Source organism: Orycteropus afer, unplaced genomic scaffold (genome assembly GCF_000298275.1).
Source record: "Orycteropus afer afer isolate SDZICR_OR568_19922 unplaced genomic scaffold, OryAfe1.0 scaffold00003, whole genome shotgun sequence".
NCBI classification, from domain to species: domain Eukaryota; kingdom Metazoa; phylum Chordata; class Mammalia; order Tubulidentata; family Orycteropodidae; genus Orycteropus; species Orycteropus afer.
In genome coordinates this window covers 29,480,385-29,492,619 of record NW_006921590.1, presented here as the reverse complement: position 1 = coordinate 29,492,619, position 12,235 = coordinate 29,480,385, and the positions used below count along the sequence as shown (strand labels likewise).

The 12,235-nt window shown below is 43.1% G+C and overlaps 1 protein-coding gene across 1 annotated transcript in view; it reads right to left on the bottom strand.

Moving 5' to 3' along the window:
• BFSP2 (beaded filament structural protein 2) overlaps positions 1–12,235 on the bottom strand; it is a 94,144-nt gene that overhangs the window by 46,160 nt on the left and 35,749 nt on the right. The window contains exon 2 of the mRNA XM_007937469.2: positions 2,878–2,960. Coding sequence (XP_007935660.1) covers positions 2,878–2,960 — 83 coding nt within the window. The remainder of the gene's footprint in view (positions 1–2,877; positions 2,961–12,235) is intronic.

Genomic DNA, 12,235 nt, shown 5'->3' with positions numbered 1-12,235 from the left:
TTGAAAAAAGGTGTTTGCAATGAACAAGTCGTTGGTCTTGCAAAATTCTACCATCTACTATGCCGGGAATGACAGTTTGAAAAGGAATGGTGTGGCATTCATCATCACAGAATCCTTAGTAATGTTTATTATCAATATTAATTCAAGAATAATATATGATATAGTTGTAAATTGCCTAAATGTAATATTTCTTAGATTACATGAATATTAACAAAAATTATTTTATAAAATCTTTCTACATTAAATTTCAGCATTATTAGTAACTGAGAAGATGACTTTTTAAAAATTTTTTCCTTTTATTACTACTTCATTCTCAAAAAAAGTTATTGATAGAGATTTCCTAATATTAATTACCACAATATTGTAGCTAAAACACAAGAATAATGACAAAATCAAACCAAAAAAAACCCAGACTCACTGCTGTCAAGTCGATTTCAACTCATAGCAACCCCTCCTTGGGTTTCTGAGGTGGTATCAATGAGGAAGTAGATTACGCAACCTTCCTTCCAAGGAGTGGCTGGTGGGTTTGAACTGCCAGCCTTTTGGTTAGCACTATGCCAATAGAGCTCCCAACATTGGTAGCAACAGAAACAACAGTGCGTGCAGATGAAGCACGTGATTTGAAGCATCATTGTAACTGGGGAATAATGACGGCTCTGATTGGAGCACATTAGAAAATTTTAAAAGAAAATTAGCATAGAGTTTTAGCCTTGCAGGTATACTGAGACATGTAAGCAAGGCTTATGAAAAATGTTTTTGTTGTTATAACTATCTATGGGGATATTTTTATAAAAAATAATAAATGTCAGCTGAAACTTTGCACAAATGTTTTATAGACTGTCATTTTGATGATATCCCTTTGGATAGTCACCTGGTGCTCTCTATACCCCCTAGTAACACACCCCATATTGATATGGTCTCGTTAATACAACAAAGAAAATACTTTTCCTAAATGGGATGACATCCACAGTTATAGGGGTTAGGATTTACTGCACATATTTTTGGGGAACACAATCCAATCCATAACAAAGTACTACCTTAATTTCACATTCAAATTCTACCTTAAATTTAATGCTTATGGTTTCATGTTTATTGGCTTCTATCTTTAATTGTACAATAAACTGTTAGTGGCCAGGAGGCTGACTTCACTTCTTCATGCTCCTATGACCTTGGCTAGCACAGCACTGGGCCACCCAGAAGCCCTGGCTGCCTGAGAGTTGCCTTGGCCCCCAGTGACCTCTAGAGGAGGTCTGTTTAGCAGGTGGAGAAAGAAAATGACGTAGGGTGTGAGGAGGTGGTGGAAATTCTCCTTTTCATCACAATACCCTTATTATCCTAAGAGATTATGGGGTTAGTCTCTCCAAAGACCTCCACTTAAATGCCTTTCCTCTTTTGTCCTTACCAATTGAGGAAAAAGTTCCTTTGAATAACAATCTCAATCTCCCATCTTATTTGCTTAGCTTCCAGGACACCCTTCACCACAAGAAATCTCAGAATTACTGTGTTCATCCAGAAAAGTGTCTTCTTCATTTTGCTTCTCCATTAGACCAGCATTTCCCAAACTTCACCTGCCTTCACAATTTTTCTCTCAATGCATATCTCTGGTGCCATCATTGACTTAACATTTTCCCTTGAATTTATATACTTAAAAAGTAAATTTTAAATAAATATATTTTAAACCCTCTTTATATTATATAAACTTGCTACTGTAAATGGTGCTACTATGAGTGAGAAAACAGCTCACAGATTATAAACAGAAGGAAACTATAAAAATAGACACATAACTATGGAAAACAAAATGTTTATTCTTATACCACTTCAAAGGCTCTGGATTGACAATGTACACACCACACTCTAGGAAACACTGTACTAGACTGTGTTAGATTTGAGAACCAAAGAAATGGTTCTCAAGGTGGGATGCACACTGAGATCACCTGGTAAGCTTTTTAAAAAGTGCTGAGGCCTGGATCCCACCTCAAGGACCCTGACTTAATTAGTCTGTGAGGCTTGTGCACCAATATGTGTAAGTGCCCCAAGTAATTCCATTGTGCAGTCATCGTTGAGAATCATTGCTCTAAACCAGTGGGTCTCAAAGTGTAGTACCAGGAGCAGCAGCATCAGCATCACCGGGAACTTCTTGTAGGTGCACAATCTTGGGCCCCACCCCAGATCTGCTGAATCAGAGACTCTAGGGGTGTAGCCCAGCAATCTATCTTTTCTGTTAAGTCCCCCAGGCAATTCTGATGCATACTAAAGTATGAGAACCACTACTCTCAACTGGTAGCATAGTGCCTAAGGCACTTGACTGCTAACTGGAAGGCTGGCAGTTCAAACCCACCAGCCACTCCTCGGAAGGAAGGTTGGGCAATCTACTTCCGTAGTGATACATCCTCAGAAACCCAAGGAGGGATTACTATGAGTCGGGTCTGACTCAATGGCATATAACCCCAACACTCTCAACCAAGCCTTTGGGGCCTTGTTTGTGTATGCAGGGAGGGGTTGAACCAGACAATCTTGGCTCTGAATTATCCAGGACCTTTGTATCCCACCTCCGCCTTCCCTGAGGTTGAAGGTAAATGAAGCAGACTGAGGGACAGTGTTATCCCAAGAATCCAGGGGTGTGGAAGGGCTGTCATTTTTCCAGTAGAGCAATAAAACAAACAAACAACAACAACAATAACAGTTGACATGGAGTCGATTCTGAGGTGACCCCATGTGTGTCACAGTAGAACTGTGTTTCATAGGGTTTTCAGTGGCTGATATTTTGGAAGAAGATAGCCAGGACTTTCTTCTGAGTGGACTGGCTGGACTCAAACCTTCAACCTTTGGTTAGCAGTTGAGTGTGTTAACCATTTGGATCACCCAGCAGAGTGTTACCTCTCTTTAAAGTTGTCTGCGCCCGCCTGGATATTCTCCTTCTGCAGCATGAGCTGGGCATTTTCCAACAGAGCATCACCCACCTAGAATGATCACACACCAAAGGAGACAGTGTCACTGGGGACATTTTCCATCACTTACCATCCTGACTTGCACTGGGCACAGAAAAACACCACACAGTTCTGCAGCTCTGGGTAGCTTTGAGCACATTTCTTATAGCAAATACTTTTGAATTAAAAATGTGTCTTTCTCAAAAAAGGGGTAGTAGATAAAGAATAAATTAGCACAGAATGTGATCTCTTCTGTCATAGATTGTTATGTCTTTCTAAAATATCTGTCAACTTGGCTGGGCCATGATTCTTAGTGGTTTGACAGTTATTTATGATGTAATTTGGCAGTTATATAATGATGTAATCATCTTCCATGATGTGATCTGATGTGATCAGCCAATCAGTTGTAAGGGAATTAGGGTGGGATGCAACACCCTTACTCAGGTCACAGCCCTGATCCTATGTGAGGGGAGTTCTCCTTAGGTGTGCCCTGTGTCACCTTTTATCTTACAAAAGATAAAAGGAGAGAGAAGTGAGCAGAGGAGGGACCTGAGTACCACCAAGAAAGGACAGTCAGGAGTGAAGTGTGCCTTTTGGTCCCAGAGTCTCTGCACTGAGAGCCTCCTATACCTGGAGGAAGATCGATGCCAAGACACATGGAGAGCTCCAAGGGACGCCGGACCCACAAATATTGAAAAGAAACAAAGACCTTCCTTCAGAGCCAATAGAGAGAGAAAGCCTTCCCCTAAAGCTGGCACCCTGAATTCAGACTTCTAGCCTCCTAAACTGTTAGAGAATAAATTTCTGTTTGTTAAAGTCACCCACTTGTGGTAATTCTATTATAGCAGTGCTAGATAACTAAGACATCTTCTAAGAGCTTTTAAGACTGGGTTTTTGGAACAAAAGATAACTCAAAGGCAGACATGTTCAAAGTGCCTGTCACAGTGGTGAGATTTCAACTTTCTAGGGAAGAGTTTCTGGCTCCTTAAATTACATTTCCCTGGCATTATTTAGCGGCTTTTAACATTTTCTGATGATGGACTTAGGGTGATTGCATTTTCAGCCATCTCCTTGTTTTTCCAGAACTGTCATGGCTCTAAATATGGTAGAAGATACCAAAGCCAGTTGCCATTGCACTGACACTGACCCATGTGTCAGGCCTTTCTTCTAAGGTGCCTCTGGGCAGACTTGAACCTCTAACCTTTTGGTTAGCAGCCAAACTTGTTAAACATTTGCACCACTCAGAGTCTTTGATAGAGGATAGATGTCCAAGTGTGCTTTCTAGGAGGCTCGTGCAATGGTAGGGTTCTGGGGAGCTTGAGACCTTCCTGCTGTAGCTGTTGTTGAATAACAACCAGGGGTTTATTCCAGACTCAAGAGGAGGATAATTGTAGACTCTTACTTGCCGAAGTACAGCTTTCTGGCCTTGCTACTGTTTATGGACAGGGATCCTAAAATAAACCAACAGTTGCCACTATTCAACATAGAGTCCCATTACTGTTATCATCATCTTCCAGTAGCCTTCCTTAGTACAGGCAATGTTTTCTCCAGTGTTAGTGATTCAGCGTCCTCTAAGCTGTAGAAAAGGCCAGTCAGGCAGTATTATGAGGGTTAGGAACTTGGCTGTGGTTTAGCACAGGGTGAGGACTGGGATAGTGGCCAAGGGGGTGGAGGCCGAAGGCAAAGCTTGGAGGCTGCAGGAGGACAGGGAACATCTTTGTCTCTACCTAGGAAAACCTTCATGAAATCTTTCCCAGGATTGAGGACAGGAAAGGAAGAGAGAAGGGAAGCCATGTCTACTGAGCCCCTACAGATGAGCCCAGCTGTGTGCTAGATCTGGCTTGTGTCAGCTTTTCTGAGCTTGTGAGAGGTGATTGTTAAATTTTCAGGAGTTTTGTGCACTGGTTGTTAAACATAGCCATTGTTAGAAATTAAATCATGTAAACTTAAATAAAATGTATTAGAAACAAACTTAAATAAAATATATTAGAAAAAAATATTCAAATTTATCACTTACAAATTATTTTGTTATCTGACTATTCTGTCTGCCGTGGCAAGGTTATTTGTGTCTATTGTATCTGTGTAGTGGAAACACTACTCAATGGTGAATTATTGTGCATCTCCTCTGAACTCTGCATTCAGTGATGGCATGTTGGTAGCCATTGTGAGAGTATTTACACCAAGGAAATTGGAAAACACTATAATTTTTTTTTCTCTAGAGAGCCAGCTTTTAAACAGATAGCTAATTATCGACTGCCCCATACAGTGAACTTGATACTTAATATTCACAACTCATTCTTTAAAGTTGATATCAACACACCCATTTTACAGATGATGATATTAAGGGTCAGAGAGCTTAATTGCCTAAAATCACATAGCTGGAAAGTGTCAGAGCCAGAACATCAAACCAGGTCAATGTGACTCGAAAATGTACATATTTTGGAAATCAGCTTTGGAAGCTAAAAGTCACATTGGAATCAAGAGAGAAACTGTGTTGTGGAGAATTGTGTTGTCTTTTTCCCGTAACACAAAACAGCCAGGGCTCCTGGTGTTCACTTGGACTGCACCATGAAGATACAGAGCATTCTTCTCTACTAGGTATGAGGTGGGAACTCTGGTGGTGTAATGCCTAAGGCATTTGACTGCTAACCAGAAGGTTGGCGGTTCAAACCCACCAGCCACTCCTCAGAGGGAAGGTTGGGCAATATACTTCAGTAGTGATACTGCCTCGGAAACCCAAGGAGGGGCCACTGTGAGTTGGATCTGATTCGACGGCAGTGAGTTTGGTTTTTTTGGTTTGGATATGGGGCTGCTAAACCACACCACACCACAGTCTCCCACTCCAAATCTAGAGCTTTCATTTCAGATCCCATAAGCTGAAAGGAGCTGGACGCGGACTTGTGGGTCCACCTTTAAGGGCCTAGTAGACTTGTGCCACTGAGAACTTTGTCGTCAAGCCCCAGAACAGAAAGATCATTTGTTTTTAAAACGATGAGAGAGATATATTAGCTGTCTGGTCCTCTTTGATTTATCGTCAAAGTGGATGCATGGCAGAAGTGGATGCAAGTTCACTTTGCCTTGCTGATCAGCTTTTCTTTCACAGGGAGAAGGCAATAAAAATACCAAACGTAAAATGTACAATCTCTGGGCTGATGCTATGAAGGTAAGTATGCTTACTCATGACCCTGCAACTGCTCCTGCCCTCCTTTCTATTTAGAAACAAAGTATAAACTAATTTAATAGTTCCTGTCAGGGGTAAACTTGGTGGGTGGGTAGGCTGGCAGCTTGTCACATGACATGATGGGAGGGGCACCAGGAAAGGTCCTCTCCTCCAACTTTCACTTCTTCCAACCCAAACAGCCTGCAATTCTATCACCAACCACTGCTACAAGACTGAAGGCCAGCTATCCCTTTTAAAAGACCCATTGTTTGTCATAGCAGTGTTGGTGCGAATTGTTATGTGAGATTAGGTGGCCTTGAGGAAATAGGACTCAGGACCACAGCATAAAATTCTGCCCAAGGAGGGCAGCCTGGGTTGACTGACCACCAGGGAGTGGGCAGCCAGAGGTCAAGGTAGGCCGTGGGGTATGTTTTAGGCAGGAGGGGTGGCCACTGGCTATGCCAGTTCAGACTGCTCTCAGCTTGTCATGAAGCAGTCTCAGTTTGCTTCTCCAGTGCTATCTTCCTCGGCTCCTCAGTGCCAACACTTTGTTTAGCATATTTTATACCAATGATTCTCAAAGTGTGATCCCTGGGAACTCTTGAGAAATGTAAATTATCAGGGAGTACCTCTGCATCCCTGCGTGTAGGTCCCAACAGTCTCTGTGTGTCTTAGGCTGGGTTCTCTAGAGAAATGAAACTATATAAAGAGAGAGAAATTTTTCTCAAGGAAATAGCTCACTAGTTTTAGAGGCTGGCAAGTCCCAAGTCCATGGGTCAAACTCAGGCTAGAGGCTTCTCCTGACTCACACAGCTGCAATAGCTGGCAAAGCCAAGATCGGCAGGCATTACAGCAGATTGCTGCCTATGGAGGCTGATGAATCCCACATCACCAGCTAAAATGGCAGGCTGTGAACTCACAGGTTGCAAAGGCAACAACCCCAAGATCATCATCATGGAGAATGACTCCATCGTAACTGTTAAACCACTTAGAATCATGGACCAGCCGACTTGACATACAACCTTAACTACCACAATGTGTTTTAACAAGATTTCCAGGATATTCTGATGCCTACTCAACTGTGAGAAGTGCTGCTTGCTGCAAACCTGCCTCCCAGGCTTATTCGTGCTGCCTCCCATGGTGCATCTGGAGCTCATGTCCTGGCAGGTGCTATTGCCCCATCTAGAACACACTACACTCCCCAGTCCTTGTTGCCTGAGGAATCCTAGCCCACGTTAATGGGCATCTCAAATATGGGCTCCTCTACAAAGCCTTTTTATTCATCCCCATTCTTGCCTTAACTTCTTCAGAACATAATTATTGTCTACTCTGTGTTAGGCTCTGTGCTGGCTGTTGGGGAATCAGCAGCTACTCTAGGAAGTGAGGTGAAAAAAGTAGGCAAGGGCCAGATTATGGAAGGGAGATCTTGGAGACAATGGCGAGGAGATGGGATTTCCTGGGAAGCCACTGAAAGGTTTTGAGCAGGGCACAGATGTGATCTGATTTGCGTCTTAAGTAGATCCCTCTGACTGCTATGGGAAGGGTAGATTGTGGAGGGACAGAAGGGGACACTGGGATCAGAAAGGAGGCTCTTGCAATAGTCCAGGGAGAAATGCTGGTGGCATTGGCTCGGGTGATTGTAGGGAAGGTGAAGAGAAGCAGACAGGTTTAAGACCTATTTGGGGGGATGGAACAGACAGTTCTTTGTGATGGAATAGTCATGGGAAGAGTAAAGGAAAGGAATTAAGGACAACTGGTAGGCTTTTAGCCTGAGCTGCTGGAAGCATGGTGTGGCCTTCGCTGACTCGTGGATGATTTCTGCACCTGAATTGCACTCCACTCTAGTGGCACTTAGTATAAATGCTTTGCAGACAATGACAGGTTTTTCTTATTCTTGGGACCTAGCTACTCCACTCACCAGCTTGGGCCACTTAGGCTTCAGTTTCCTCATCCATAAAATGAGGATAATAAGATCCCCTGCCGCCTAGAGAGGCTGTGATAATTAAATGGGCCATGTAAAGCACTCAGCAGACTGCCTGGCACAGAGTCAGTATCCCATGAATGGTAGCCATCATTGCTATTGTTATTTGTCTTTGTGTAGAGCAGTTGTTAAATGACTGTTGAATTGAATTTGATAGTTGGTGCAGTCTGGCACTGTTCCCGCTCCACTCATTTTGAATGCACACGTGATCGAATGAAGACTTCCATTTGGTGGCATGATATTGTTTTCCCTTCAGAATTTTCTATCCATAGTCATTTGAAAATGGTTCTATGGTGATGAGGATTTTATCCCTTCTCACTGCAGTCCTAACTGTGGATGCAGTTATTAAAAGAAATGGAGCCTTGGCTGGATGAGGAGTTGACCAGCACTGTGTTTAAAGAGCAAGGACAAGCAGCATTTTTAAGAGTTATCCCTTTGACCCGAGGGTACAATTAATGCTTTATTTGGAGTTGAGAATATTGGCATTCTAACAGCTCCAGTTGCAGACCTGGGGACGAGATGGGCCTGGCTGGGCTTCTGGGCGAATCAGCTTAGGCGGTGCAGCAGCAAGATGCAAGATTCCCTTTGGAAGAGTTTCTCATGTTTACTCGACTTTAAAGTTTAGAACAGATGGCAGCATGACTTACTTCTGTCAATAAGTGAACACAGATTCATTATCCACCCCCAGCACCCAGTGACACTGCGCTGACTGAGATGGCAGAGACCACCATTTACCAAGTCCAATAGATGCTTTTCTGCTTCCATCTTGATCTTCCGTGCGTTTGTCATCGAAGATGTACTTTCCTCTCTTGGCTTCCATGACCCCATTCTCTCCAGCTCTTCCTTCAACCTCACTGGCCAGTCTTTCTCAGTGTCCTTTGCTAGATTTTTCTTTTTTAACTGATCTTTAAATGCTAGAGTTTCTCAGGATTGGGTCTTGGATTCCTTATCTTGATCTGCACTCTTTCTGTAAATGATTTGATCTAGTTACATGGACTTAAATACCATCCATGTGAAAATAATATCTATATCTATCTATATGATACACACACACACACACATATGTATTTGTTGTTGTTATATGTATTATTGTTGTTGTTAGGTGCCATTGATTTGGCTCTGACTCAAAGCAACCCTATGTACAGCAGAAGGAAACACTGTCTGGTCCTTCACCATCCTCACAATCATTGCTATGTTTCAGTCCATTGTTGCAGCCACTTGGTTGATCTATCTCATTGAGGGTCTTCCTCTTTTTTGCTGATCCTCTTTACTTTACTAAGCATGATGTCCTTCTTAGACTGGTCCCTCCTGATACTATGCCCAAAGTACATGAGATGAAGTCTCACCATCCTCACTTCTAAGGATCACTTTGGCTGTACTTCTAAGACAGATTTCATTCTTCTGGTAGTCCATGGTACATTCAGTATTCTTTTTATATATCTATATCTATCTCAGAACTTTCCTATCAACTTCAGAATTTCATATTCACTCCTTTCTTAACATTTCTCCACTTGGCTATTTCTCAGACATCTCAGACTTCACTCTTTTGGTTACCTAGTGCCACTCTGACAAGAATATACCACAAATAGGATGGCCTTAACAAACAGGAGTTTATTCTTTTGCAGTTTGGAAGCTTTAAGTCCAAGTTCAAAGTGCCAGGCTCTAGGGGCTGGATGAAAGCCCCTCAACCTTGGGGTCCAGCTCTGCCTCCTGCTCCCGGCCCACTGAAGCTAGAGGCTTTTCCTCACTCAGGCAGCTGCTGGCTGCTGAGGCAGACAAACCCAAGGTTGACAAGTAAAAAAGCATAGTTCCAAGGTTACCAAACCACATGGCAGGCCATTAATTTAAGTCCATTGTAAGTCCCAAGGTCAGCAGAGCATGGTAGGCTGCTAAACGAAGACATGGCTACATGCAGGGTCCAAACGTGCTGTAAGCTAGAGACCATTCCCAAAGCTGCTTCTTATATACAGGAAGCAGACCACATACCCAAAGGCAGCTACTCAACTGCTCACAGGAGATTCCACCATGGGGCTGATTACCAGTCTCATCATGGGGAACACTACATCCAGCTGCCCAGCCACTCAACCAGGCCCAGCCAAGTTGCACACAAACATAACTACCACATTCACATATTCCAAAATGGAATTCTAGATTTTTGCCTTCAAAACTTTCCTTTCCCTACTCCCATTAATCCTCTCCATCTCAATAAATGCCCCCACCATTTACCCATTTGCTTAGACCAGAAACTAGAAAGATATCTTGACATTTCACTTTCTCTTGTCTCCTACATCTAATCCAACATCAAGACTAGTCAATTCTACCTTCACAATGTGTCTTAAATCCATTTACTTCTATCTCCACTTGTCCTTGGCACAAGTCACCATCATACCTTCCTATACCATAGCAACATCCTCCCAACCCCCTGCTTCTGTTTCTATTTCCTCTAATTCTCTCTCCATCTTCTACAAATCAGATCATGTCACTCCCTGACCCCAATTAAAACTCTTCAGGAGGTGTCTCTTGTGGGCAGAATAAAACCCAGACTTCCTAACAGTGGTCTTCAAGTGGCTTGTCAGTCATCATTTTGCTCACTAGGCTCTAGCCTTCTGATTCCTGATCTATCTGGGCCACACGAGTCTCTCTCCTGCGTTAAGCTCTTAGCATATGTTGATACTTCTGCCTGGCCCACTCCTTCCCTCTTTGCCTGGATGGATCCCCCATTTTTCAATGGCACTCATGTCCTGACCACCTGACCTGAGTAGAACCTCCCCTTTCCTCCCCTGTCCTTCTGTTTCTTTAAAACACTTACCATAGCTTGTAATTATTATTACTTTTTATTTATGGGTTTACTAGTTATTTTCTCTGTATTTGCCACCATAATGTAAACTCACTGAGTTCAGGCACCACCTTTTTGTCCTGTTTGTTGCTCCATTGCTAGCACAGTGTCTGGCTTAGTATCGGTTGAATGAATAGTACCAGACTCTTGTGGAGAACCAAAGCAAGGAAGACCTGGTGCTTACCCTCAGCCTGATCACAACTTGAGAATCACCCAAGACAGCTCCCTCTCTCTTATCTCCTAAGTTAAACAACAACAACAACAACAACAACAACAAAAACCCTATGAATTTATCACAGAGATGTGCCTCAAATCCATTCCCACTCCATTATGCAGCCTTGGTTCAAGTCTTAATCATCCCTTTTTTAGTTTAACCTGATAGTTGTTACCTGGGGGACAGATAAGAAGCCGAAGCACAATGAGTTAAGGTTGCATTGGAAAGTGGGGTTAGGGAAAACGTCAGCAAATAATGAAACTCAGACATCTCAGAGACAGTTCACCCCAAGCACAGTTTCAGCCATTGGGTGTCCAAGAAGAATCAAGGCTCCTGAGGGTTAAGGTTGTGTCTCACCCAGGAAGGCCCAAACAATGGACACTTCAATGTCCACACTGCAAATAAGCCTTGGCCTCATCATCAAACTGTGCTCTGGCTCAGTGTGTTCATAGAAGGAATCAGATGAGCATGGAGTGAGAGCCAGGCTAGTGGGTGGTATTCATCACCACTGCCATGTGGACAGGAAGATCATAGTGCCTGGAGAAGCTTCCATGAGAACAAAGTTCTTTAGGCCTCACCTTCTCAGTGCGTCTCTCCACCCTTTGAGTTCTAGTTCTGGTTCTCTTAGCATCTGCCTCCCAGCAGCCCTGGAAATAGGGAGGGCTTGCTTTGGACAGCAGGCTCCCAGTGCCGGACACTAAAGAGTTCTAACCACCACTGTGCATTAATTAGGTCCCTGGGTGGTGCAAACAGTTTGTATTCAGCTGCTAACCAAAAGGTTGGCAGTTCAAACCCACCCAGCAGCACTGTGGAAGAAAGTTTTGGCAATCTTCTTCTCTAAGATTACAGTCCTATGTAGCACAGTTCTACTCTGACACACATAGGGTTGCCATAAGTCAGGATTGACTCAACAGCATTGGGTTTGTACTTTTTGTTTGCTTGTTTGTTTTGTACATTAATAAATTGGTCCTTGTGTGTATGTCAAGGGGCTCTGGTGGTGTAGTGGTTAAAACACTCAGCTGCTAACCAAAAGGTTGACAATTTGAACCCACCAGCTGCTCCACTGGAGAAAGATGAGGCAGTCTGCTTTCATAACGATTTACAAACTTGGAAACCG